The sequence below is a fragment of the Schistocerca gregaria genome, chromosome 2 (genome assembly GCF_023897955.1).
Source record: "Schistocerca gregaria isolate iqSchGreg1 chromosome 2, iqSchGreg1.2, whole genome shotgun sequence".
NCBI classification, from domain to species: domain Eukaryota; kingdom Metazoa; phylum Arthropoda; class Insecta; order Orthoptera; family Acrididae; genus Schistocerca; species Schistocerca gregaria.
In genome coordinates, this window is record NC_064921.1 from 848,351,933 (window position 1) to 848,367,928 (window position 15,996).

The window sequence follows — 15,996 nt, forward strand, 5'->3', positions numbered from 1 at the left end:
TGCTGGCCAGGGTAGTTGACTTACACCTTCTAGAGCACGTTGGGTGGCACGGGATACATGCGGACGTGCATTGTCCTGTTGGAACAGCAAGTTCCCTTGCCGGTCTAGCAATGGTAGAACGATGGGTTCGATGACGGTTTGGATGTACCGTGCACTATTCAGTGTCCCCTCGACGATCACCAGAGGTGTACGGCCAGTGTAGGAGATCGCTCCCCACACCATGATGCCGGGTGTTGGCCCTGTGTGCCTCGGTCGTATGCAGTCCTGATTGTGGCGCTCACCTGCACGGCGCCAAACACGCATACGACCATCATTGGCACCAAGGCAGAAGCGACTCTCATCGCTGAAGACGACACGTCTCCATTCGTCCCTCCATTCACGCCTGTCGCGACACCACTGGAGGCGGGCTGCACGATGTTGGGGCGTGAGCGGAAGACGGCCTAACGGTGTGCGGGACCGTAGCCCAGCTTCATGGAGACGGTTGCGAATGGTCCTCGCCGATACCCCAGGAGCAACAGTGTCCCTAATTTGCTGGGAATTGGCGGTGCGGTCCCCTACGGCACTGCGTAGGATCCTACGGTCTTGGCGTGCATCCGTGCGTCGCTGCGCTGCGCTGCGGTCCGGTCCCAGGTCGACGGGCACGTGCACCTTCCGCCGACCACTGGCGACAACATCGATGTACTGTGGAGACCTCACGCCCCACGTGTTGAGCAATTCGGCGGAACGTCCACCCGGCCTCCCGCATGCCCACTATACGCCCTCGCTCAAAGTCCGTCAACTGCACATACGGTTCACGCCCACGCTGTCGCGGCATGCTACCGGTGTTAAAGACTGCGATGGAGCTCCGTATGCCACGGCAAACTGGCTGACACTGACGGCGGCGGTGCACAAATGCTGCGCAGCTAGCGCCATTCGACGGCCAACACCGCGGTTCCTGGTGTGTCCGCTGTGCCGTGCGTGTGATCATTGCTTGTACAGCCCTCTCGCAGTGTCCGGAGCAAGTATGGTGGGTCTGACACACCGGTGTCAATGTGTTCTTTTTTCCATTTCCAGGAGTGTAATACCGTGCCAACTTGCTCCCATCTCCGCTATGTGATTATCCATGCTAATGCCTCTTGAAGATTCTTTGTAGTGGATTAGTGAAAAATTGGACGAAGTAACTGCTAAGCTTTGTCACCATGTGTTGACGTCGTCGTATTTTGTATTTAATGACAAATACTTTGAACAATCTGACGGCGTGGCTATGGGGGGTCCGTTTCTCTGTAGTCGCCAATTTGTTTATGGAAGCTTTTGAGAACATGGTACTGAAGACGGCGTTCTTAAATACAACTTGCTTGTGGAGATACGTCGACGATACGTTTATGGTATGGACACATGGAAGGGATGCCTTACATCGTTTCCTAGATCATTTTAATTGCCTGCATCTCAATATTAATTTCACGATGGAAGTTGAAAAGGATGGAAGACTTACGTTTTTAGATGCTTTGGTCTACAGGTGGCATGATGGGACATCGTAAGCCCACGCATACGGGTCGATATCTTCATGGATCAAGTTTTCATACATCGCACCTACGCAACAGGGTCATATGTACATTGGTGAAAAGAACTTACACCATCTCAGATGCAGATAGTTTCCCACAAGAACTGGACCATCTAAAAGCTTTGTTCAAGCAGAATGGTTATACTGACAATCAGATCCATCGTGCTCTACAGATTGGACCTTCGCGTGAACCAATGGAAGATACAAGCAAATCGGTGGCATTCCTACCTTTTGTGGGGAGCATATCTTCTAAAATAGGTACAATTTTAAAGAAATTTAATATTAAAAATGCATTCCGTCCGCCAGCTAAGACCAGAGCCCGATTTGAGTTTGAGAAAGCCCAGGGTACACAGGATTACCTGCCAAGCGGGGAGCCTATATTGAACAAACAATTCGTATGGTCAAGGGTCGCTGCGTGGAGCATCATCGCCACGTGCGTTTATTTCAGCCAGAAAAACCTGCTGTGGCTGAACGTTGTCTTACGAACGACATAAAATTTTGAACGGTGAGACACAAATGGTTGCCCATGCGCCGCGGTATTGGGACTGTGTAGTGAAAGAAGCCGTTGAAATACGGCTATCTGACAGTATTATAAACAGAGATAAGGGGTATCCTTTAAGTAAGAGCTGTTCCGTTTGACATTAAGAAACAACGGTCCTTGTCTCGTCTTCAAAAACTGTCAGTAGTGTTTGATATCGATTTTCATTTCCGCGAACTTTCACCACCGGTGCGCTGTTGTGCCTGTCGTTAGAGGGCGGTTATTTTCGCGCACGCGTTGTGGACCCACGGTCGGTGTACAAAGGAGCCGCCGCGGCTTGTTTGATTTCAGTTCCGGCGAGATAGTGCGACAGCCTACTCACCTGAAGATGGCGACCAGGTGGACTGCCGAAATATTGTGTTCGGATAGCGAGATGTTCGGGCTGTAGACCCGATATAAATACAAAGAAGGGAGAGGATGATAGGACATGTGTTAAGGAACCAGGCAACGGCTTTGATGGTACTAGAGGGACCTGTAGAGGGCAAAAACTGTAGAGGAAGACAGAGATTGGAATACGTCAAGCAAATAATTGAGGATGTAGGTTGCACGTGCTACTCTGAGATGAAGAGGTTAGCACAGAAGAGGAATTCGTGGGGGGTCGCAGCGATCCTGTCCGCACTGTGGTGTCTCAAGTACGGACGGATTTCCTTGCTTGTGCACTACTCATCAGTACTAGCACGTCTCGGAGTGGTGGAACTCGGATGTTGCATGTTATTACTCCGCATTGTGGAGTTTGCAGAATGACGTTCTGGGAGCTGTCGTGTTGTACTGTTTGTGCTCCTTGCTACAGCCCTGCGTGCTCTGTAGCGATGATGTTTTGACGTTGCACTGCTTTTGCAATACGTCATTCTTTACGTGCTCCAGTTTTTGCTCTGAGCTGGGCTTGGTTTTTGTACCGTTTGTGTTTGTATTTCACCCAGTATCAACGACAGGAATAAGTAAAAAACAGCTAATAGTCTTACCGATATTCGTTACGTAGTTGATTCCGCGAAAAAAATAACATTAAACATCTATTAACGGCGGATCAAAAAATAATAGTGAGATACAGAATCAGGGATCCCTTCCTTCTAAGTAGCGGAAAGTGAACATATAGCAGTAGTACAAATTCATTAGGTGCATGTAGCTCTGTCCGTAAGTCCTCCATAGAATCCACATCCCCAAACCACCGCCATATGTCGCTAACCAGGTTAAAAAAAATGGCTATGAGCACTATGGGACTTAACTTCTCAGGTCATCAGTCCGCTAACCAGAATTTCAAGGCGCAGCAACTTACCTGTTAGAAAAATATCTCTCTGAATCGACACTTATAAGGAAGATGACTATCATCATTTAAATTCGTGTGGAAAATATTTGAAATGCCTCCTGATGATTTAAATTCTGTAATAAGTATTGCAAAATGTATTTGAATACAGCAAAATATATTTTAATACATAACATTCCATTTCAGTTGGAGGTGAGAACGTGGCAGTAAAATATTATGATTGACTAAAGTCTACAGTGCGAGGACGCACAAGTGCACAAAGACACGCACACTGACACATTCTCTTTAGAAACAAATGGCAACTTTAGTTCAGTATCCAGTCTACAGTAAGGAGTTGGTAGTCAGATGCGTCCCACCGACTGGCAGACGAGCTGTGGCGTTTGTAGCAGCGGTGGCAGCAGCAGTCGGTTTCGGATAAAAGCCGACGAACCTAGCAGCACCGCTAACCAGACTTCGAAAGGTGCCCGATACCTGCACATAAACCAGCACGTCTAGTATTACCACTGTTCCTGAAAAAAAAGGTACAGTATCAACCGAGAATGTTTGTTTTCTTGCGACCAAAACCACGACAATATTAAAAAAATGTTTTTAAAAAAACTATCGTTTGGCATAAGGGCAGCCACAGCTGTGGAAATACATCTTGACAAATGAAGATGCGGAACAGCTGTTAAATGATCCTTCACAGCAACTACTGGTTTCGCAGCTTACAGCTGCATCCTCAGATATAAGCCTGAGTAGAAAACTGGGGGAAAGATTAATTAACAGCATTATCTATAAGACAAATTTCAAAGGAAAAATAGTAAATAACGGATTAGAGTACTCACAATCAATACTCATAAAATCCAGACCGAGGTTAAACAGACGACCATCACCAATTTGTCGAAAAATCTAAAAATTTTACAACATGAAAATAAAGGTCAAACCCTAAATTATTGAACAAAATTGAGATAATACGTCATAAGAATCGTCTCCCACAACACACTTAAATGGTCGAACCGAATTAAGACATGGCAATATTCTTGCAAATTTTGACTGTCTAAGTAGAATTACTTACTTTTATTCACATTGTTAGTATTACTATATTTTTATAAGTTTCCTTTAATGTACGTCTATGGTTACAAACTTTTTGTTAACAGATTACCGGTTTCAGTCTATAATGACCATCATCAGATCTGTTTTATAAAAACAAAGTCCTAATGTACTGAAGCCATAGTGGCATCGTCAAATGTTAAATGCAAAATCAGCACCAGAATCGTCAAATATATATAAATAACATGATATGCACGAGTCATGTTGTCAGTAGTACTATTTTTACGTTACATATTTTCACCCCACTTCCTATTTCCTTCTGTTTTCCCCCATTTGTTTGATTCACTTCTCTTTCCCTATTATTCTACCATTTTTTTTTATTTTCCTCCACCCCCCACTGCTTTTGAGTTTTCCTTTATATCTGTCACCATCTTGAACTAAAAGTTTTCGTCATTCTTCTAAGCAGATGATTAGTGGCTTTTATATTCTATCAAGAATATTTCAAGTTGCAGGTTTTATTATATTTCGCCATCTTTGTATTAATCAGTTAAACAAGACGGCCACCTGACTTTCTCTGACTTCTTCATTCGTAGCCCTTAATGTTTCTGTCAAGCTCGCGTGGTGTCGCGTACTACCTAATCTGTGCGTGCTGGCTTTCCCGGTCGGTTCCATGCTACTGCGCGCTCCATGTTCCATCGGCTCTTGCCTGTGCTTGTTCCGGCTACGTAACTACTGAGTCTCACATCCTGGTGCTTTCCTTCATATCTTTCTTTCTCCAGTTTTCAGCGTCTTTTGGTTAGCCTGTTTCTCGATATTCGTCCCCCCCCCCCCCCTGCAACCAATCTTTCTTAGTTATTAATGCTTTATTTTTATTTTAGGCTTCTGATTTTATCGTGATACCATCACTGCTACGGGAGTCTAAATAGCATTCTGTTGTTCCATCAGTGGTGAGTTTATGAAATTATATTCCCGTTTTATTAATTGCCTTAATTTTAATTCCCATTTTTCAGTCTTTGAATTTTAGAACCTGTCAGATCCCTTGCTAACTGCGGTTGTCAGTTCAGTCGTTCGGCCGATTTTATTGTCTGACGACTTTCCTTTGACGGATCTTTTGTTTTGATTTGACTAAGAATGTTGGGTCGTGGATTTAAACCCGGTCTGGATTTTGTATTAATTGAGTGAGTTCTGTTGTGAGCAGTCGACACTAATTTCGTTTGGCCACAGCTGTCGTTTCTTTGATTGCTCTGGGAGAGGGCTCGTCAAACAAAACATGAAATATTAGTTCACTTTATTACATTAATGAATAAGATACTTAACTTTGATGCAATTTTTTTGCAAGAGAATTGCTTGATAATTTACAACGGTCACTGACTATGAAAGCGTCTCTTGCTGCATAGATTAAAAAACTGTTCTATTTCAATGCAACGTGCAACGTTTACAAAACTGCATTTCATCATAAATTTAAATTGGCACTGTCTTACACGATTATGTTGACTGCTGTAGCTGAAGCGTTAAACTGGGACGGAGCTCTTGTATTCTCAACATTACATTGACTCAGTATGAGAGCACTGCTATGCTGAGAAAGAAGCATGGCCTTTTGGGGTGCCACCAGTTTGTTGTTGCGCGTTGCAGCGGATTCTCGCTAATGCCTTTGGTATCGATTCACATTGCTGACTGGTATGGCACCACGATCTCTGGACAAAACCACAAGTACACTTATCCATTATTTACTACACCCTTTTTTTAACTTGGGATTTGGTCAGTACAGTTTAGTTAACTTTCTCCCCCATTTTTCTACTCAGGTATGTAACTGAAGATGCAGCTATAAGCTGCGAAACGGCCGTTTCAATACTGTATCATATAATAGCTGTTGCGCTTCTTCATTTAACAAGATGTATGCATATGTCACTTTATTAAAATTCCCAGTTTCAGTCAAACAACAGTCCATTTCCAGGTGTCTCTATGCAATGAAAAAGAGCATAATTAGACACAATAAAAAAAATCGATCATCATAAGGCGATATTAACGACAAGGTATGTGTCCAGCCACGATCGTATACATGAACATCAGAATTCCATAATGAAGGAACGTACCTGATTTATACATTAGGCAGTATGTTATGAGCCAATCACAAGGCCAGACGGAAATGGGTGTCACAAGACAGCGTCAAAGATTGTAATGTCATTCCAAAGATGTTCTCTACGCTTAAGTCAAGTCATGGAAGGTGTATCCCTTGTGTCAACGAAAGGTTCAAGTGGTTCAAATGGCTCTGAGCACTATGGGACTTAACATCTGAGGTCATCAGTCCCCTAGAACTTAGAACTACTTAAACCTAAATAACCTAAAGGCATCACACACATCCATGCCCGAGGCAGGATTTGAATCTTCGACCGTAGTGGTCGCGCGGATCGAGACTGAAGCGCCTAGAACCGCTCGGTCACACCGACCGACAACGAAAGTTTCGAAAAGTGGAATATAGATACCTATATTCTCATGTCGTAACCACATTGAAGTTCAAATCTGTAAACAGCGTCATCAATTAAATACATCACTCTGTACTGAAATAATGTTTGTTATGAACGCCAGTGTACAACCAAAACAGAACTCCTGAACAGAGAGTGATGCCATTTATAGAAACATCGAATATTCCAGAATATACAAACAAAAGAAATGATAAATATGAAATAAAAAATAACTTCTGGTTGTGGGATTTGAACTGCCGATCCGCAGCAGCGATGCTAACCACCACGCCACACTGTTAGCACAACAATTCAGTTCATTGCTGCCTCTCCTGGCCAAACAGCTACCAGCTGTTTCAGAAATCCTGTTTGTAAAACAGTCTTCTTTAGTCGATAATAAGCATGCGACATTTTAGAAAAGGAAGCCCCTGACTCGACTAGTATCCTGACTGGTTTACCGTCGTTGATGACTTCGATGGAATTTCCTGACGTCTTCATCTTGGTGGCTGTCCTACATTGACGAGTTGCATCTATGGTGGCCTCATCTCCATAGACGTCACATCGCTTAGTTTTTCTGAAATTGGCGGTCAGGCGAGCGCCTGGTACCTCAGTACGGCAACGGAGAACAGCTACAGTATGCTGGTGAGAGACCTCGCCCGGGGAAGACGATCTATGTCTACGTGACTACTCCGCAATTCACACCTAAGGGCTTTGCGAAAAGTGGAATATAGATACCTATATTGTCATGTCGTAACATCATTGAACTTCGAACCACCTTCAGACTGTTTCTCTACCATTCCTCTCTCTAACACCGAGTGTAAAAAAAATAAACACTTAGTGGGCATGCTTCCACAGGTCAACTGTAATCACTGCAGTTAACTGCTGTGAACTGAGTTTTTATGGTGCCTGACATATGGCGGCGTGGTACTCACCGAAAACTTTCCTTCATTCTCTGCAACAGAGTACGACTTGTCAAGGGAATCCGCAGTAGAAACACGCCAGAGTGTTCTCCTCTGTCCTCCAAACGTCTGTTTTTCTACAGGGTGAGTTCATTGTACCTAGGGTAGACGGGTGCTGAGTTGTCATTTGATGTCTGCAGCATATGTCTATGTTGTACTAATCCAATCTTCCTAGCACGTTCGATTAGTGGTGGAGACTGGTGCTAAAGATTAACACACCTCTTCAACATTCTCGTGGCGTACTGGGTCGACATTCGTAGCTGCTAGCGTAGGCGGGCCTTCAGTTCTGGTTGCCATAACATTTTATGTTATCCGTCTTTCCCTATAGTTTCCCTCTTATTCTCCTCAGAATTTCGAACATCTTGCACCATTTGACATCGTCCAATGTTTTTTCCAGACTTAACAGATGTCTTACCATCGTATCCCTTCTCCTTGTCAGTGTTTTCCACATACTCCTTTCCTCTCCTATTCTGCACAGAACCTCCTCGTTCCTTACCTCCTCAGTCCACCTAATTTGAACATTCGCCTGTAGCACCACATCTCAAATGCTTCGATTCTCTTCTGTTCCGGTTCTCCTACGTCCCTGTTTCACTACCACACAATGCTGTGCTCAAAACGTATATTCTCACAAATTTATCTTCAAATTGAGACCTATGTTTGTTGCTAGTAGATTTCTCTTGGCCGGGAATGCCCTTTTTGCCTGTGCTATTTTGCTTTGGATGTCCACCTTGCTCCGTCCGTCATTGGTTATTTTGCTGCATATGTAGTAGAATGCCTTAACCTCATCTACTTTGTTACCATCAATCCTGAGGTTGTTTCTTGCTGTTCTCATTTCTGCTACTTTTCATTACTTTCGTCTTTCTTTGATTTACCGTCAATACATACTCTGTAATCATTAATCGGTTCATTCCCTTCAGCAGGTCATGTAATTCTTCTTTACTTTCCCTGAGGATAGCAATGTCATCAACGAATCGTATCATTGATAACCTTCCACCTAGAATTTCAATTCCACTCCTGAACCTTTCTTTTATTTCCGTCATAGCTTCTTCGATGTACAGATTGAACAGTAGGGGCGAAAGACTACATCCCTGTCTTACACCCTTTTTAATTCGAGCATTTCGTTGCTGGTCATTCACTCTTGTTATTCCCTCTTGGTTCTTGTACATACTACATATCAACCGTTTCTCTCTATAGCTTACTCTATTTTTCTCGGAATTTCGAACATCTTGCACCATTTTACATTGTCGAACGTTTCTTCCAGGTCGACAAATCCTATGAACGTGTCTTGATTTTTCTGTAGTCTTGCTTCCATTATCAACTTCAACGTCAGAATTGCCTCTCTAGTGCCTTTACCTTTCCTAAAGTCAAATTGATCGTCATCTAACACAACCACAATTTTAATTTCCATTCTTCTGTATAATGCTCTTGTCAGCAACTTGGATACATGAGCTGTTAAGCTGATTGTGCAACAATTTTCGCACTTGTCAGCTCTTCCAGTCTTCGGAATTTTGTGGCTGATATTTTTTTCCGAAAGTCAAACGGTATATTGCCACACTGGTACATTCTACACACAAATGTGAATAGCCGTTTTGTTGGCACTTTCCCTAAATATTTTAGAAATTCTGATAGAATGTTATCGATTCCTTCTGCCTTATTTGATCTTAAATCCTCCAAAGATCTATTAAATTCTGATTCTAACACTGGATTCTCTATCTCTTTTAAATTGACTCCTGTTTTTCTTCTATCACATTTGATAAATCTTTCCCCTCATAGAGGCTTTCGGTGCACTCTTTCCAGCTATCCGCTCTCTCCTCTGCACTTAAAAATGGAATTACGGTTGCGCTATTAATGTTACCACCATTTGCTTTAATTTCACCGAAAGTTTTTTTCACTTTCATGTACACTGAGTCGGTCCTTTCGATTATCATTTCCTTTTCGATTTCTTCACATTTTTCATGCTTCATTGCAATTTTTATTTATTTCATTCCGCAGCGACTTCTATTTTTGTATTCCTAAATTTCCCTGAACATTTTTGTACTTTCTTCTTTCATCGATCAGCTGAAGTACATCTTCTGTTATCCATTGTTCCTTTTCATTTACCTTCTTTGTATCTACGTTTTTCCTTCCAGCTCCCGTGATTTCCGTTTTTAGAGATGTCCATTCCTCTTCAACTGTGCTGTCTACTATTCTTTATTGCTGTATCTACAGCCTTAGAGAACTTCAAGTGTATCTCGTCATCCCTTGGTGCTTCCATATCCCACTTCTTTTGGTATTTATTCTTCCTGTCTAATGACTTAAACTCCAGCCTACTCTTCATTACTACTACATTGTGATTTATGTCTGGTCGTGGGTACGCCTAACAATGCAGTACCTTATTTCGGAATCTCCGCCTGACCATGATGTAATCTAATTGAAATCTTCCCGTATCACCCGGCCTTTTCCAAGTGTACCTCCTCCTTTTATAATTCTCGAACAGAGTATTCGCTATTACTGGTTTCTCCTCTCTCATTCCTTGTCCCAAGACCGTATTCTCCTGTACCTTTTCCTCTACTCCTTCTCCTACAACTGCTTTCCAGTCCCCCGTGACTATTAGATCAGCTCCCTTTGCGTTTTCTTTCACTCTTTCAATATATTTTCTCTGTCTCTACATCTTCAGCTTGCGACGTTGGCATGTATACCTGCACTATCGTAATCGGCGTTGGTTTGTTGTCGATTCTGACAAGAATATCCTATTATTGAACTCTTCACAGTAACACACTATCTGCCCTATTTTCCTATTAATAACGAATTCTACTCCCGTTATACCATTTTCCGCTGCTGTTGATATTAACCTATACTCATCTAACCAGAAATTCTTGCTTTCTTTCCATGTAACTTCATTGACCGCTACTATATCTAGATTGAGCCTTTGCATTTCCCTTTTCAGATATTCTAGCCTCCCTACAACGTTCAAGCTTCTGACATCGCACGCCCGGACTCGTAGAACATTATTCTTTCGTTGGTTATTCATTCGTTTCTAATGGCCTCCTCCCCCTTGGCAGTCTCCTTCCAGAGATCCAAGTGGGAGAGTATTCCGGAATCTTTTGCCAATGGAGATATCATTATGACACTTTTTCAGTTACAGGCCACATAAGCTGAGGATACACGTCATGTGTTTTTAATGCAGAGGTTTCCATTGCCTTCTGCCTCATGCCGTTGATCATTGCTGATTTTTCTATCTTTATTGGCAGTTTCCCACCCCAAAGGCTAGAGAGTGCCCTGAACCTTTGTCTGCTCCTCCACCCTTATGTCGGAAGTCTTCGGCACCAGTGCTGATTATTAATCTAAGTTTAAGCAGTGGCAGGTTTCGAACCTGGGAGTGAGAACGTTTTGATTGTGAATCAAACTCGCTACCCCTTTTTTTCTTCTACTTTTGTATCAGAATGACTAGGTACCATAGTCAAATCATCACACAATTTAAGTTGCAAATAGGAGAAAAAATTAATTATGATAACAAATAAAGAAAAAGAAAAATGAAAAAAGAATAGAAAAACGGAAAAAAAGAACATAGCAGACGAACCACCACCAAGCTCACATGATATGTCTCAACAATTATTTTTATATAGGCTTTTCGTATTTTTTTTATTTTTTATTCAATTTTATAGTTTGTAATAAAATCTACAAGTAAAAGGAAAACGAAACCAGATTACACTCAAAATAGTAAGCTAAGAAACTCCATACTTGGGCCCCTAGACCACGGCTGGTGTAGGTATGTTGGTATATTGCAAGTGTCATACTTGCTAGATGCCAACATGAGTCGCCTTGTTGCCACTTCCCACACTGATTTTAGAAATTCCTATGGAATGTTATCAATGGCTTCTGCCGTACTTGATCTTCAGTCGTCCAAAACTCTTTTAATTGCTGATCCTAACACTGAATCCCGTATCTCTTCCCTGTCGATTCCTCTTCCTTCTTCTGTCATGTCATCAGACAACTCCTCCCTCTCATAGAGGCCTTCGGTATACTCTTTCCACCTGCCCGATCTGTCCGCTGCATTTAGCAATGGAATTCCTGTTGTACTCTTAATGTTACCGCCGTTGCTTTTAATTTCACCGAAGGCTGATTTAACTTTTCTATACGCTGAGTCAGTCCTTCCTACAATAATTTCTTTTTCGATTGCTTCATGTTTTTCACTCAGCCATTTCGTCTTAATTTCCCTGAATTCCCATTTCTTTTCATTCGTAAGTGACTAGTATTTCTATATTGTCCGCCCCTGATAGCTGAGTGGTCAGCGCGACGGAATATCATACATAACGGCCTGGTTTCGATTCCCGGCTGGGTCGGGGATTTTCTCCGCTCAGGGACTGGGTGTTGTGTTGTCCTTATCACCATCATTTCATCCCCATCGACACACAAGTCGCCGAAGTGGCGTCAACTCGAAAGTCTTGCACCAGGCGAACGGCCTACCCGACGGGAAGTCCTAGCCACACGATATTTTTATTTCTGTACTTCTGTATTCCTGAATTTCCCTAAACCTTTTTCTGCTTTCTTCTTTCGTCGTTCAAATGAAATATTTCTCCTCGGGCCCATGGTCTCTTCACTGTTACCTTCTTCATACATTCGTCATTCATTCCAATTTCTGTGACTGCAGTTTTTAGAGAGGTCCATTCCTCTTTAACTGAACTGCGTACTGAGTTATTCATTATAGCAGTATCTGTGGCCTCATGGAACTTGACATATATCTCTTCCATATGCCACGTCTTTTCGCATTGATTCTTCCTGACTAGTATCTTAAACTTCAGCCTACTCTTCATCACTGCTAAATTGTGATTTGAACCTATATCTTCTAATGAGTATGCCTTACAATCTAATCTGACCTAGATGTAACTTTACAGCTCTGTTCCTGTACTTCCTGACCTCCTCCAACTATACCACTTCCTCTTGTGATTTATTGCAGGGCTCAGTCTCTCTCCTCTGCCATTACTACCACCGTGCCAACATTCTCCCATAGCCCTTTCTTCTACTCCTTCCGCTACAACGCATTCCAGTCCCTTATGACTATTAGATTTTCATCTCTCTTTACGTACTTTTTCTATCTCTTCATCTCCTACTTGCGAAGGCTGCATTTATACTTGACCTATTACTGTCGGTGTCCGTTTGCAGTCGATGTGCCCAGCACATTTTTCGCTGATGGCTAGTTATGGACTGGACGTGGAGGAGATGTGTCGTGGCCGGCTCGTTCGCCTGGCTTGACGCCTCTGGAGTTTTTCTTGTGGGGATTCGTAAAAGACATTGTTTATAAAGACGTTCCAACTACACATGAAGATCCACGAGAGAGAATTGTCAGAGCATGTGCTTCGATAAGTGCCAAACTGATAAATAATCCATGAAAAGAAGATTGCAGCACTGCACTGCTAGCAATGGTCATCAATTCGAACACCTTCTGTAAATTGCCATTCATGCCACCTATTTGACCTTCGTTGACATTCAAAGACCTTACTGTTACACATTATTGGATTCGTCTCGATAGCAGCTATCAGAAAATAAGTACCAAATTATAGTATCCCGTTAAAAAAAAAGTTGACCTTCATATTCTGACGCGACCCCAACTAGCAGCAAAAAACCAACGTCATATAATGGCCCTCGTCGTTCCATGCAACATTTCTCCCACAAACTTTTCAGCTGCTATCATACTTTCGGAGTTATTCTAGATGGCAATAGTTAGTGACTCACCATGTATAAGGCAAAGACTGTCTGGCGCAGTTGTTAAATTGGTTACTGCTGCTACAATGACAGTTTATCGAGATTTATGTGACAAGAATGAGATTTTCACTCTACAGCAGAGTGCGCGCTGATATGAAACTTCCTGGTAAATTAAAACTGAATACCTGACCGAAACTCGAACTCAGGACCTTTGTCTTTCGTGGGCAAGTGCTCTGCCAAGTGAGCTACCCAAGCACGACTCACGCCCCGTCCCCACAGCTTTACTTCTGCCAGTATCTCGTCTCCTACCTTCCAGTCTTCACAGAACCTCTCCTGCGGAATTTGCAGAACTAGCACTCATGGAATAAATGATACTGCAAAGGCATGGCTCAGCCACAGCCTGGGGGATGTTTCCAGAATGAGATTTTCCCTCTACAGCGGAGTGTGCACTGATATGAAACTTCCTGGAAGCTTAAAACTGTGTGCCCGACCGAGACTCGAACTCTGGACCTTTGCCTTTCGCGGGTAAGTGATCAAGCGCGAAAGGTAAAGGTCCTGACTTCGAGTCTCGGTCCCGCACACAGCTTTAATCTGCCAGGAAGTTTCAAGATTTAAGTGAGTTTGAACGTGGTGTTATAGTCGGTGCACGAGCGATGGGACACAGCATCTCCGAAGTTGTGATGAAGTGGGGATTTTCCCGTACGACTATTTCACGAGTGCACCGTGAATATCAGGAATCCAGTAAAACATCAAATCTCCGACATCGCTGCGGCCAGTAAAAGATCTTGCGAGAGCAGGACCAACGACAACTGATGAGAATCGTTGTTAAACGTTGCAGAAGTGCACCCCTTCCGCAGATCTTTGCAGATTTCAATGCTGGGCCGTCAACAAGTGTCGGCGTGGGAACCATTTAACGAAAAATCATCGATATGGGCTTTCGGAGCTGAACGCCCACTCGTGTTCTCTTGATGACTGCATGACACAAAGCTTGATGACTCGCCTGGGCCCGTCAACACCGACACTGGACTGTTGATCAGTGGAAACATGTTGCCTGGTCGAAAGAGTCTCATTTCAAATTGTATCGATCGGATGGGCGTGTAGAGGCATGGGGACAACCTCATGAATCCAAGGACCCAGACTTTTCGTGCTGGTGAGTGCCCTGCAGGTCTCCCTGCGGATCTCTTCAGACACGTTGGAAGGTAGCGTGTTAATGACTTGCTCAACCGAACTGATGAAGGCTGCAAGAGGTACGCTTCTGGGCGTTACTGCAAAGTTGAGGTCCTTGCTGAGTGCTTTTGATGTGGCCTCATCGAGCTGCTTGTCGCTCAGGTTGACCACTGTCCTTGTGTCCCCATCCTGTTGTACATTCTTGTTAAGGAGCTCAAACTGGGCCAGTTGACATGCTGTTGATTTCCTCATGGTGCATGGTGATACGGCAAGTCTGGATACAGCGATCTACATCTGGTGTTCAGCAGAAATGGATACTCCTCCACAGACATCCAAAGGGCACTTCGTACTACCAGCCAACCACAGGGTACACAAGAGGAGCCAGAGGAGGCGAAGAAGGTGGCATACCTGCCATATGCTGGACCTATTTCTGCAAAGATCAGCAGAATTCTTTCAAAATATTATATAAATAGTATCTTCTGTCCACCCTCCAAGATTGGGACAATGCTAGGGAATGTGAAGGACGACCTGGGCTACGTAAACCAGGCATTTACAACATCCCGTGCCAGTGTGGAAAGTCATACATTGACCAGACAACCAGGACGGTGGACGTCAGGTCCAAAGAACACCAGAGGCACGCCAGACTCGGACAGGAAACAAAATCTGCCATAGCGGAGCACTGTCTGGAGCTCGGCCACTCAATGGACTGGAACAACACCAAAATTGTGACACAGACGCCAAGATTTTGGGACAGTGTCATAAAGGAGGCCATCGAGATCAAGGTCACAGACAGCCTAATAAACCGAGACAGCGGTTACCAGCTCAGCTCGGTGTGGAGTCCGGCTCTGGAGCTTATCAGGGCCCAACGAAATGAACTAAGAAACTCCTCAAGAAGTAGTAACACTGCAGGAGTAGCACCAGGCGGGCGCGGACCGCGAACGCAACTCCCGACGCAGGACGGCCCTCTGACAGCAGCCACGACCGCAGATGATGGACAAGCCGAGCACGGACGACCGTCGGAGCACCAGGGAAGTGCCAACACCTCAGGAGCAGTGCCAGGCGGGCGCGGACCGCGAATAGAGCGCCCAACAAAGGATAGGCCGCAGAGAGCTGCCTCAGATGGAGACCAAGTGGAGCGAGGACGTCCGAGGGAGCACCAGGGAAGAAACAACACCTTACAACAGCGCCAGGCGGGCGCGGACCGCGAATAGAGCGCCCAACAAAGGATAGGCCCCCAGAGAGCTGCCTCAGATGGAGACCAAGTGGAGCGAGGACGTCCGAGGGAGCACCAGGGAAGAAACAGCACCTTCAACAGCGCCAGGCGGGCGCGGATCGCGAACAGAGCCCGTGACGAGAGACGG

The 15,996-nt window shown here is 44.1% G+C and overlaps 1 protein-coding gene across 4 annotated transcripts in view; it reads right to left on the reverse strand.

Moving 5' to 3' along the window:
- Window positions 1-3,523: 3,523 nt before the first annotated feature.
- LOC126335209 (uncharacterized) overlaps window positions 3,524-15,996 on the reverse strand; it is a 99,733-nt gene continuing 87,260 nt past the window's right edge. For all 4 annotated transcript variants that reach the window (XR_007564825.1, XM_049998224.1, XM_049998223.1 and 1 more), the window contains one exon: window positions 3,524-3,810. Coding sequence is in view for 1 of the 4 variants with exons in the window: in XM_049998224.1 (XP_049854181.1) it covers window positions 3,782-3,810 (29 nt within the window). In the remaining 3 variants the exon portion in view is untranslated. The remainder of the gene's footprint in view (window positions 3,811-15,996) is intronic.